The following is a 13,428-nucleotide window of genomic DNA, read 5'->3' as shown; positions in this document are numbered from 1 at the left end:
CTCACCGCTTGTCCTCGTCTGCTGTCTGCATCTATTAAAGCTCACCTTCGTTCTGCTCGAACTCGTCCAGCACCTTGTCCAGGTTGAAGGCCTCGGCCTGGAAGTAATTCTCCATGGGTCAGGAAGCTCCACCCTGCTGACGGCCGTGTGAACCTAAGAGCAGCAGCAAATGTGTCCTCAACGCCAGAGTCTGTCACATTTCCATACCATATGTAAATGCCTCGCACGGCCAGAATCATATCTCCTTTCTATATCCTCTCCTCACTCCAATATCATTTGACTGAGGAAAAACAGCCTCTCCAACTCCCTTTTCTCTCTCCTCATTTCCTTCCCAAGCAGTTCTCTCTTTAATGATTACTCTGAGGTCACAGGGATAATGACAGAGACATGTGGGCATGGTCTAAATCTTTCTGATTAGCAAATTTCCCAACTGAAGCTGACAGTCAGGATATGAAGTAGCCAAACTGACTTCAATGTAAGGAAAGGTGTTTCAATGTCCCTTGTGTCTATTCTCCTCATTTTTAAAGAGAGCAGGCCCGTCCTATCAGTGTTGCTACATTAAGACTTAAGCTTATTTTCAAAATTAATAAATCTGACAACCATTTGTCTGCTTTTTTTTTTTTTAAACTGCCAAACTCTGGACATCAATTAGTCAGGAAGAACGGTAGGTGGTTTCCACAGTGACAATGCTGCAGTTTGCCAAAGGTTTGCGTCATTAAAACCATGTTTGATTACTGTGCGTTTTTAATATTGCACAGTAAACACATTTCAAGCTCTGTGAGATGCAGATGCAGCATGCAGTGTTTGTTTTGCAGATATCTGTGACAGAAAACTTCAACTCTGGAGTACCAAAAGTGCCGAGAGGTGAGGGCATAGAGGTAGACTTTAGCAAAAAACGTGTTGCAGTTGTCAACTTTAGAAAGGATGCCGAGTCTTTTAGATCTGAGGATCTTCAGAGCAAGGAAATACTCTCTAATTTGCTCATAGCTTGTTAATAATGCAAAATGAAGCTTTCAGTGTTACAAACGCTGTGAGTCTAACCCAGAGAGTAACGCGTTTAACATGCGAGTCATGCAGACAAAATATTTTGTTCATTTAAAGCCACAGGCCTGTACTTTGAAGCAGGATTTGGGGCTTTAGTGAAGTATCTTCAGGTTTAATCTTTGCTTTTTAGTATTACAAAGGTGGTTCACTTTGCATTGCCATGGTAACTCATGCTGCATACCTAAGCAGGTTAGGTGTGCAGGTAAATTTAAAAACAAAAACAAAAAAAAACAAAAAACACAGCTTGTGCCTGTTGTAATATTACTTGGTAACACTGGAGTTCTGCTTTAAAGTGACAAGCCTGGGAAATGTTTTGAATGATAGCAGAAAAAAAAAAAAAAAAAAAAAAAAAAAAAAAACAGGTAGTTGGGGTTTATTTTGCATTTTATCTTCTTTGTTTATGATTTTATTTAATTGTTTTAATGGGACTTTTTCATATTCTCTGAACTGCTACTCTAACAGTTTACACTTATTAAGCTGAAATCATAAAAATGTATATCAGTCATGTTTTACACCTGCTTTGCACTGTCACATGTTGTGAATCACAAACCCTAAAATCCATTTGAAAAGTAAAGCCTGTATAAACACTTCATCTTCATCACATCTGTCAGTCCTCACCTGCACAGAGGTCCTCCTCAGCAGTCCCAGGTGATATTTTTTTCCCCCCTTTCTCTCAACAGGTTTCAGTCTTAGTTCTCAGCTCACCCAGTCTGGCAAGCGCCCAGCGCCCACACCTGAGATAAGGAGAGGAAACACTATTCAGTAAAGTGCTGCTTATCAACTCATGTGCCAAAAAAAAAAAAGATGCTGTCTAACTATTATACAGCGAGTAAGGTTAGGGCTGAGGTTACACTTCTCGTGTTTTTCCCCTGTAAACATGTGCTTGGAGAACTGTGGCGTCACACTCACAGTTTGCATTAAACATTTTTAAAAAAGGAGCTAATAACAACACATTTACAAAATTGCACACTGATCAAGGTGTACTGGGCAATGCTAGCTAATAGTCTAGTACTTGTGAAAAGGTCTGTCACTATATTTAAAAGCAATAAAGTCCAATGCAGGATATTAAAAGGAGAAAGAGAGAGACTCGTTTTAATTCATCTCTGGCTGCAATGCTTCTGTGCTCCACTTGAAATGAGCCTGTGGCTCAGGCAGCTCCAAAAAACAGAGTGACAGGGAACCAAGTGATGCAAAGACACCGTGTTACTTAAGGGTAACCGGTGTTTTGGTCTTGAGACAGGAATCTGTGTGACAAAGTTTGGGCAAATAAGTGAAAATGGAGCTTGTTTCCAAGCTGCACTCTGTTAACAAGCCAGATCCATCTGTTTCTTAACCCTGTCATGGGGTCAAGAGCTGGCGTACAGGTTTACAATCTATCGCAGGGCTAGCACGCAGACTACCAATCTTGCTCACATTTCTAACTATGGCAAATTCTCACCAGTTAACTTAATATGCTTCCTATGTGGACTGTGGGAGGGATCCAGAGAACGCAGAGGGAACTCAATCAAGAACAACATGTAAATTTCACAAAGATGGGACCCAGCTGGTGGTGGATTCATTGGCTGTATTGCTGATTTAAGTTAACGTCCACACTGAAATCTTACCCAAGTTGACAAGATTAAATATTTGAGCCTATGGGCTGTAGAGTACATCATGTCTTCTTAAAAACATAGCTCCAAGGGGTAATAGACAGTACTAATAACAAGCTGGAGAGGCCAAAAATAACAACTGAATATTTTGGAGGAAAAAAAGTCAGTGCAGCTCTTAATTCTTTTTTTAAATGAAAGCCTCATCCAACGCAGGAAACAGTTGGACGCTGAAAAGGGGTCGATTAGTTAACAAGCGGATACTTTATTATGCTCATAAAAAGGGAAGCTACACATCACATTCATGCTGCTACTCTCTTAGACTAAAGCTAATAAACAATACCCAGCAACGGCCGATCACCATGTATGCTATGCTGCACATTATTATACGCATTGCCCATCAAAGCCTGACAGGGTAATCAGAGCTATGAATGGACAGCAGCTGAAGCCTGTACAGTAAACCTGCCCCATGTGTCCTTGCTGACGAGGAGACCTTGGAGCGAGGATGTAATGTGGTGCGGCTGCAAATGAGTAACAGCCAGGTTAAACTTCAGGGTCATCCTCATAAGGACAAACGAAACCACGGATTACACCAGAGACCAAATATTCCACAGGGCCAAGGCCTCGCAGAAATGAGCAGAGTCAACATATTTCCCGCTTAGTTTAAGATGCAAGTGGGGGCATGACGTCAGCACAAAACCGTAAAGGCACCGGACAGGAGCGTAAACATGGAATATGGATGTGGGATTGTACCATTTCAGAAGAACAGGGCTGACGGAGGTTATCACGGCTACAAACAGGAGTAAACTGAGGTAGTGCTGCTGGAGCTCACCAGAGGTGCTTTCCATTACTTTTCTGAGAAAGTGGTGAAAAACTGAAATATTCACAGCCAGTAAAAACAAACCGAACAATACAAGTTGTCAGACTGACATTTAAAACACGATGAATGATTCAATCAACTTGTGCACTGCATGCTTAAAAACACTCCACAGGTGCAGGGCGGTGAAAATTTTCTCTAAACTCATATGCCAAAATTCTTGAAAATGAACCCCCCCCCCCAAAAAAAAAAACAAAAAAAAACAAACAAAAAGCTAATACATGATCGAGTCCAGAGCTTTCCTGACAGAAAGAGGAACAGGGCTTCATTCCATGCCTTTTGTGCAGCTGAGTCGACTGAGTATCGGGGGCTTACTTTCTAACATTTTAGGGACTTTACTTTGGAATACAAAGCTCCTGAAAGCGAATGTTACTCTGAGCTAATGGTATACAAACAATCCACTCTGGACCCTTTTCAAGTCAAGAGGTTAAAAATGGGCAAATAGCTCAAAGTCTCTTTGATCTGATGGAAAATGATGCGTTCAGGTAACTTAAATGATTTTATACTTGTGGGAAAAGCGCCACGCAAGTTAAAATATTGAATAAAAAGTGAACAAACTGAAATATTAGGTTGTACTACATGGTGCTTGAGCTTTTACAAAATTTAACAGCCTGCAGGACTTTGATCAACACTGATTATAACAGCATGCAATTCATAGCCGATGGCTTTATTTACTGGTTTGGGAATTGTCTGATTTAAAAAGAAGATTAAACAAGAGTTAGATATTTCATTTTCATACTATTACTACTACTATATGTTACTGAATTTTGCTAGACCCTAAGAAATACTGAGAGTCAATAAACTGTTATCTGCATAATCTCAACAACTTCTTTTTTGAGAATCATTTTTATTACGCATTTCTTTAATGTAAGTCATATTGACTAGTTTTTCAAATAACTGAATCAAAAATGAGCAAAACAAAAAAAAAAAAGCTAGAGACATTGACTGTATAAAAGAAATGGACACATCCACAGTGAAGAGGTTGTTTACTTTAGTCAGACAAAAGTGCCATGTTTTACTGATTGTTTGATTTAAGGCATGATTTAAGTAGGCATGTCACCAAAACCAGTACTTACTGTAATTATCGATATCGCAAATGTGACAGCACTTGGAGTTGTGCGTGTTCACCAGTATAGTGGAAGTTTTGGTATTGCATGTGAGCTTGTCAATCACAAGGTAGGTCAACCTTAAAGGACACTCTGCTGTATTGTCCTTCCATTGAGCGCTGTAATTTACAAAGAGAACACCATTCTGTATGAAATAAGACATCAGCAAAGTTGACAGAGGTCAAAGTTGAGGGGTGTCAAAAATTTTATACAACCAGACTTCTTCAAATAAAGGAGTCAACCTCCTGTTGGCTACTAGAAAGAATGCAGATGCAAGGCACCAGACACAGGTGCTATAATCCACCATCTTTTATATAAAGTCTATAGCTGGAGGATGTTGCTGGACACTAAAGTAGCATCAGCAAGACAAAGAACAAAAAAAAAGTGAAGTTTAAAAGGAAAAATTACAACTAAAGCGTGTGAGGTGATTCGCTTTGGAGAGCAAATTATCTTCATACCTCCTGCTCTGACCGCTGAACTGAAGAAACATCTAAGCACCAAGTCTTAACCTCAGCCAACCTCTGCATCGTTTTCCCCAGGTGAGAAGTTTCCCTCCTAATGAAAGACTTCTAAAACAGTCTTACACTATAAAAGCATCCAGTGGAGCTGTCGTAAACACATACACACTCACACAGACACGCCTCCATAAGGACAGGAGCCCATCCCTGATTAAGATTTAATTACTCTGCAGAGGCGTTGAATAATGCATCTTTAGTCAAAGTGCATGAACAAGTCATATTTTTAGACATGTAAACTCAGAAAGATGCTTCAGAGGAGGCATATGTGCATGAAATTGTGTCAGTCAGAGAGGAAAACAGTCCTGCAGTAACAAATTCTTAAGAACATGTTGTGTACAAACATGCTGCAACTCATCAAAAACCATCAAAGAAGAAAACGTGTGATGCCGCCTACAGTAAAGCAAGAATATCGAGATTGTGCATGATAGAACAGCTCAGCTGATAATTATTATAACCCCTCTGTGAACAATACACTAATGATTTATTTGATAGAGAGGCCACAACACTGTGTTTAAATTTTCTTTGGCTAATGCACATCTGTGGTTTTAAAATCAGTGCCTCATCAATAACTTGACAGACTGGCATGAAATGTAAAACTAATCTATTCTGGAATAAACCTCAATAATAAACTCGATACACAATATATTTAAATGTTATTTACTCTCTCATTTAAACAGCGTGCTGTTCATTTTTAAATGTCTTGTTTTGTCCGAACAAAAGTCCAAAACCAAAAAAACCCAATCCAAACACTTTTAGCTCCATTCTCACTACCTTTAAGACAGGTTTCCTCTGATTGGCTGCCCCTTGTAAACAAAAGATTTGAACTGCAGGTGGGTGGAGCTTTCCTGCTTGTATACCAGGGGTGGGCAACTCCAGGCCTCAAGGGCTGGTGTCCTGCAGGTTTTAGATCCAACACAGCTGATTTAAATGACTAAATGACCTCCTCACCATGTCTTGAAGTTCTCCAGAGGTAATGAATGAACTCATCATGTGATTCAGGTGCGTTGACCCAGAGTGATATCTAAAAACTGCAGGACACCGGCCCTCGAGGCCTGGAGTTGCCCACCCCTGTTATAGATAGATCTTAAGAGCCTGTTTGAAACGGATTGCTTACAGCGGACTGGAGGCAGGGCAGCACAATAATGGTTTGTATCATAATCTTAATTATTTAACATGTTTATTCAATCAATCAGTTTTCTTTTTAAACAGATTTTATTTCATTTGAAATAGAATAATCATTTTAATTATTACCTAAACAGCCTATCACTCAAGGGTAACCACTGATCTGTCTTTACCGCAGGATGTCTGAGGCCGGCAGTGCAGACTGAGGCGACGGGAGGCAGTGTTGGCAGTGAACAGCAGCCACAGGGAAACGGTCAACTGGCACACCCCACCAAAAATGTAAGAACTGTGTGATATTTCATGACGGCAACCATTAATAATCCTTCATATTCAACTGAAAGTGAGAGAATTTTCTAGATCAATGTTACTAACTTAGGGCTCTCTTTGAGTCATCTTTGTTAGAACTGAACTAAAGAGCAAATGAATCTAAACCTTTAGAGGGGTGGAAGCGCACAAGTGTAAAGGAAAGGTGTGAGCTTTAATTAATTGGAAAAGAACTACAGCTTTGTATTGATCATGAATGCAAATCAGTAACCGTTCCTTCCAATTTATTTCATTTTCATAACTGCTGGTCATCAAAATCAGTTGAGATTAAAAGTCGAATTAACTGCCCAGCCCTAACTGAAACTTTGGTTAAGCTCAATACGAGCACACGTACCAAACACAACAAGGAACTATTTTTAAATCGAGCAACCAGCAGCTGATCTCCAGGCTCACTCCAACAGTCACGCTCCAGTGTCAGCCAGACATGCTAATATTGAAGTGGCCCATCAGGCTACTAACATGATAAACCATACCCGACTGGACCTGCCTGGCACGGCAGCCAAATTAAATAAGACAAGGGCATAAACAGCGAGGAAGCTCGGACATACCAGAATGCTAAACAGTTCATTAGGTCCACGCAATCAGAACAACGACTCCTGTATCCTGTTGTTATTTCCTGAGAGGGAGCAGCATTCGCTTCCTCGCCAATGAGGTGGATATCCTCTACAATCATTAGTGTAATCAGACATTTATGTTTTGGTTATACACAAGCTTTGGACTATTTCAATATTTCATGGGTTACTACAAGTATATTTCTAACAATTTTGTGTTACATTTGTGGCTATTTCCTGAATGTGTGCACATAAATGTCCTCTACTCTCCACATTTTATGAGCAGGCCCTTTAATTGGTATGACGTGCACTTCACATGTCACACCAATTAAAAGACCATGAACCCATTACTAACAGCATTTAAGTCCAACAGGATTTAGGTCACTCATTGGCATGGGCTCCTTAAATATTAGTTGCTCATTATTAAAGTTATCATTTCCACACGCGTTTCCCTTACAAGTCTGTTAAAAAAAAAAAAAAAAGTCTGTGCCTGTAAGCCAAAAGTTACTCAAGAGTAAAATTGGTGTTTTTGCCATCTGAACCCTGAGAATGACCCAAGATTTCCTGGTGAAATTAAAAATAAATGTCCTCCATAAATGTTTCTAAGTGTTCAGACTTGGTCACAGCTCATTAAGTATTTAAGGGAGTTTGACGGCAAACGGTAACCCGGTTAGAAGCCATCGCTGATGGCTGCATTCATGCGTACACAGACCAGTATCGCAAATTGATGTAAATGATTTAAACACAAAATTGTCTTTATAAGCAAAAGAAAATGAAAAAAAATTAAATAACTTCTTTCTTCCTTATCATTTTCTTGGCTGAATATGAAGCCCTTGCCAGCTCCCACTGGTTTAAGGCAGAGTATATTAATCATCAATCATAAACTACAGTCCTAATTGCATTCAATTATGCACAAACTTTCTATTTCTTGGTTCAAAATTTGACCTTTTTTTTGGGGGGGTGGGGGGGGGGCGGGTAACTGCGTACATAAGCACAATCAGTCTGCAAATAGTGTGCATTAACTTACTTAACATAAGTCTGTGCATTTTCCTAGTATTTGTGGCCATTTAATAACTCGCATTGAAAATCTGTCTCCTTTTGTCCATCGCAGAAAGAAAGATATTATAGTCTTATACTGACATAATTTTTCAGTACATATGTAGATACAAAAAAAACCCAAAACTTTGCTTATTTTTTGGTATTGGAATGTTGTTCTGACAAAATGAAACATTTAAATTAGAAAAAACAAATTGGAATGTCTGACAGACATTTTTACTGTCCAAGAATAAAAACACAGAGTTAGGAATTAACATTAATGTCTCTTTTAAAACTTTAAAATCTAAGCTCTCTTGTAATTTATTCAAGTGGTCTTCAGGAATAGTTCTCCAGGCTTCTTGAAGGACATCCAAAGCTCTTTCTTTGCATGCTGGCTGCTGTTTGTTCTGTTCTCTATCAAGATGATCCCTCACTGCTTCAGTGCTTCTGTTCTCTAGGAAGGCCAATCCATGACAAGATAATGTTCCATTGTGTGTTTTTCTATCCAGCTATTCTTTTATTGCATAAGCAGTGTGTTTGGGATCATCGTCATCCTGAAAATGAAGCTGTTTTAAAGATGATCTTGCATAGAGGATCAAAATCTGATGTTACTTTTTTACATTTGTAATTTCTTGAACTTTGACAAAATCTCCAACACCATTGGCAGAAATACAGCCCCAATCCACCACAGAGCCTCTGCAGTGCTTTACAGATAACTCTGTAGACACTTGTTGTTCTAATTCTCTTCCCAACTCCTTTGTACACACCGACAAAGATTTGAACCAAAAACACCAAATCTGACTTTTATTCATCACTGAATAATTTCACCCATTTTCAGACCAGTTCCTGTCTAATTTGCTATACTGTCCACAGAGATCATTACAGAAGTCTTCAGTGAGCAGTAGATGGATCAACTGAGGAGCCAGATGCATTTCTAATGTCTTCTGACAGGTCTTTGCTGGATTTCCCATTTCTTAAGGACATAAAGACCTTGTTGGTCAAAAATACTATTTTGTGTAGTCAAACTGTGTTCTCTTGGGTATTTTTTGTAAATTTAAGTAATGAAAATGGAACAACTTATGTGTCTTTGTGACAGGCTGCCCATAAGCTGCATAAAAATAGAATTTAAAACTGGGTCTTAGCCAAGTTGTCTTATGTGTAGACAACACTGCTTCACCTCTTGAGTTAGGGGTGTTTTTTACATTGGAATAAATAATGTCAGTGTTAAGTGGCTTAACAAACCAACAAGCAAACAAAAATATTCTTCTGAAAACGGTCAGATATAAGAACTGGACTACAATGAGTGAAAAAGCAGGCAATGCTCAGAGAAAAACTCTGAAAAACCTTCAGAAAGACAGGAGAATTATTGCTCAAGATCACTTGAAACTCAGGCTCCTTCTAAGCAGTATAGTACATTACTATAGATTAGTATTAGTAGTAAATTATAAGTAGATTAGCATAAATTCATCCTCAGGGAGGGATTAATTTTCCATAGCAAACATGTACATGACACAAACAAGTAGGACATAACATTTTGTAAAAAGAAAACACTGAATGTATTTATTATTTATTATTATCTGCAACTATATTTTTAAATAAGAAGTGTAATTTTTATTACTTGCCTTTGAAAGTTATGGTTAGGCAAACAATAGGTGATTGGCCAAGACTTTTAATTTACAGAAACTAAAGAAAACAGGCTGCCCTTTTCACACTGTTAAAAAGTAATCATGAAAATAATCAATGGATGAATCAAGAGTTAGAATGATATTTATCTGGAGCTGTGAGATTAACCGGCAACTCTGGATTTGGAGAAACAAAAAAATGTAAATGTTATAAATCATGAAATAAATAAAATAAAAACGCGTTGAATTTCCTATTATTTCTCATGCTATAAGAATTCCCAGGACTACGATCTCACATCCTGAGAAACAATGTTTTTAGCTCCACATCCAGCACCGCCGTGTTCCAGACGCAGTCTACTGAGGGTGAATACAGGAAACCTCAAGTGATCGCTTCCTCTCTTTAAGAATAGACTGACATCACTTTCTACCAGCATGATCGCCAAACTGAGTGACACATTATTATGTAATGTGTGCTATGCTTAACGCCCAAGCTGGAAGTACACTGGGAGTTGTCCTACCTCCTCCTTCTACTGCTTTAAGCTTTTTTTTCCTGCTCTTCAAGACAAAATAAATAAAAGCAAAAACACATAAAAGGAAAACATGCCACAGGTTTGTATCCTCTGAAAGGTCATGCTCGCTTAAAAATAAAATAATTTCTTTGACAGGAGAGGTTGAAAAAGTTAAATCCCCTGAGATTTACCTTCAGGAGGAAAGAGGAAAGTAGCTGTCCTCCTGTTATAAAGAGCTACTCTGCTTCACAGAACATGTCAGAAGCTATTACGAGCTTCCTTTCTCCCTCATGTTTGATCTACATTTAACCACCACTACAAAGAAAGGAAAAATCAGCACAGGGAGACTGGCTGCTGGTCTGCCATTGGGGAGACTTGTAATTCTTTCTGAAAGCATACAGTAACCTACATCTGGGACGTCTCTGCACACATGAGAGCCCGTCTCTACACGGGCGTCTGTTGGATCAGTTGAATCACACATCCTCACTGGGATTTATAACCACCTGAAGATGAAGTGGGATATCTTTATGCTTCATGGGAAAAAAATAATTTCACATTAATATTGCCAAATACCATCTAGTACCATTTTATTAATAAATATACGTTAAGATATGTGGTGGTGATGTGGCTTTTTCTTTGGTCCCAAATTCATTTTTTAATTTGCCATTGCTGATGACTATTCAAGGTGCCCCTGGGACAGGCCTACTTCTGGATAAATCCACCTCCAGGCCTGGACTAAAGTCTGGACAGCAAATGCAAAAGTCGCATCAGCAAGAAACCTGATAAAGTTTGTTTGGACTAAACTACCATAGATACAAAACCAACTCAATGACAAGCTGTATTATTTCCTCTTTTAAGCCAACCTTCTTCTAATTGGCTGTCCCTTTCAAACAGACGGACTGTGGGTGGAGCTTCTGTTCTCAAAGCTAGCACTTTGCGCCTGAGATGACGAAATTAGGCATATCTGCTCCTGCTGGCATCAAAGAGAGACAAAACTACCTGAAACCGAGCATGCAGAGCAGTGTGAAGCCTGAGCTTTTCGCTGACAGTGGTTTCTTGTATATACAACACTGACATTATTTCATTACTTCACCTTTTCCATTTTTGAGCATTTGTAATATGCACATCCACTCACATAACAGTGGCAAAAAAAGGATATTCATAATGGGTCCCCTTTAAGAGGCTACTCACTGACATAAGAGGTCAGTAATTCAGGGAGCTGTAAAGAAAGGGACTTGTGTTGCAAATATTTTGCACCAGACCATGTTTAAACTGCTCATCATCAGCAGATAGATAAGAGAGGACTTTGACATAGAGCAGAGCATTAATCAAAATCCAGTCTAAATGTTATTATAACCCCTTTTTAAATTTAGTTTTCAACTATTTGGTAACCTGAATTTCTAGCACCCACCAGAGAGGTTCAAGCCAGCACCAAAGGGAAACCCCTTGTATTATTAAAATCTATTAGAAAGTGCAAGGAATTTATTTTATAAGGCATAATATCATTTTTTTAATGAAATTGCCAGGATAAAAGATACAGATCACTCAAAAAGGATCCTAGTCTTTATTGTAGATGTGCACTTGTGCAGAGCAGGTAGACGACCATTTGATTAGCTTATAAAATCATAAGTAGCACTGTTCAACCTGAGAAGCATAACTTACCTAATCAAAACGTTTAAAAAAAAAAAGTTATCCTAGCTGAACTGCACATTTTTTTAATATATTCCGAGTTGATTTTGAAATTCTTGACTATCCAAGACCTGGACAGAAGCAAAGAGACCAAATACAAAAGGTGTAGCACCAGGAAAGCTCACCAAACCAACCCTTGAGAGCGCATAGATGACCACTTGCTTGGATTATGCAACCATAAGTGGCACTGTGGCTGTGCCTGCAGGCCAAACACACCCTCGCTGGATGAAGATCACTCTCAGGTAGACTGGGAAAACACATGGAAAGCTACTCTGTGTCATTAAAAGAAGGTGGGTTAAACTGGTGCAGCTACACGACAGCAGCGGTGAAGTGTTTGTCTATTTGTTTGTTAACTTGGGTAGTTGTATTAGCTGGCCAGCTAGCTGAATTAAACCAAATTCACAAAGGCCACGAGTTAAGTTTCCAAAACAATTCTGACCCATTCGTCTTAGCAGTGTGGCAAAAACTGAGATTTTAGGCGTCAAATAATAGCACTTAACAGCAGCTGGCTGTACTGGAGAAAGCCCTAAAGATTGAGCGGGCAGTCGTGCGCCGAGTGACGGGAGAGACTTGCTGCTCTGGCGGACACTCACGCCGTCACTGACTCGGTGGGTTCCGTTGCTAACGGACAGTCATAACGGTTAATAGAAACCATAAAAGCCTTCCTCCTCACATTAAGTCACCCACACCAAAGTATTTTCCTCCTGTCGCACTGCTATCAACCTCACTGGCTGTCTATCCGCAGCTGGCAATGTAAAGGAGAGCGCGTTGTGTAATAGACGTAAGATATAGTGTTACCGTAACGGCACCTTCTCCATATTCCTCACCGTTTATCCACCAAATAAGCCAAAAAAGATAGCACCGCAGCCGTCCACGCTCACTTGGGCTGCATCGATAGTTGGCGTTGCAATGGCGGTTTTGTAAACGTTGGAGCAACAGCAGACCCGTGAAATGTCACGAAAACAAATCCAGTTACTCACCGGAGGAATCCTCATCTTTACGTAAAGTCCCGCGGAGCCCCTCCGTTAGCATCCGCCATACCTGATCGTCTTTCAGAGCTATTTTTGAGTATCCGTCTCGCGTAGACCCACCACCGCCTGCCTGCCTGATTCAAACAGTCGGAAAGTAAAGCTTCTAGTCTAGCGTAGTTGTGCGACAGCAGCACTCAAGGATCCCTCCCCCAAGGTTTAATACTGGGGAAAAGAAGGAGCAGCGATAAGTCAGCCAAAATGGATATCCTAAACTACCGGTTTTCAAAATAAGACGCAAAGCATCTCCCTTAGAGGTTACATTATAACGCCAAGAGAAAAACTGTGAATGCAGATCTAATTAATTTGGACATCATCATTACATTTCTTTAGTTATTTTTTTTGTTTCAAACTGCTTTATAAAATAAACACACCAACCAAAAGTATAATTACTATGTTTACCTTTAAGAAAAACAA

The 13,428-nt window shown here is 39.4% G+C and overlaps 1 protein-coding gene across 4 annotated transcripts in view; it reads right to left on the bottom strand.

Moving 5' to 3' along the window:
* Positions 1–13,226, bottom strand: part of zfyve9a (zinc finger, FYVE domain containing 9a) — a 38,165-nt gene extending 24,939 nt beyond the window's left edge. For 2 of the 4 annotated variants that reach the window (XM_085255074.1, XM_085255075.1), the window contains exons 1-3: positions 12,964–13,226; positions 1,663–1,778; positions 46–153 (exon numbers count right to left, since the gene is read on the bottom strand). In XM_085255074.1, the coding sequence (XP_085111200.1) occupies positions 46–115 (70 nt within the window). In that variant the 5' untranslated portion in view covers positions 116–153; positions 1,663–1,778; positions 12,964–13,226. The remainder of the gene's footprint in view (positions 1–45; positions 154–1,662; positions 1,779–12,963) is intronic. The other 2 variants (XM_085255076.1, XM_085255077.1) reach the window with 1 other exon arrangement.
* Between the last annotated feature and the right edge of the window lie 202 nt (positions 13,227–13,428).

This window comes from Mchenga conophoros, linkage group LG18, assembly GCF_057382185.1.
Source record: "Mchenga conophoros isolate Kocher_MC1m ecotype Shallow Benthic linkage group LG18, M_conophoros_male_GT1.1, whole genome shotgun sequence".
NCBI lineage: Eukaryota > Metazoa > Chordata > Actinopteri > Cichliformes > Cichlidae > Mchenga > Mchenga conophoros.
The sequence above is the reverse complement of the archived record's forward strand: the minus strand, read 5'-3'. Positions and strand labels throughout refer to the sequence as shown.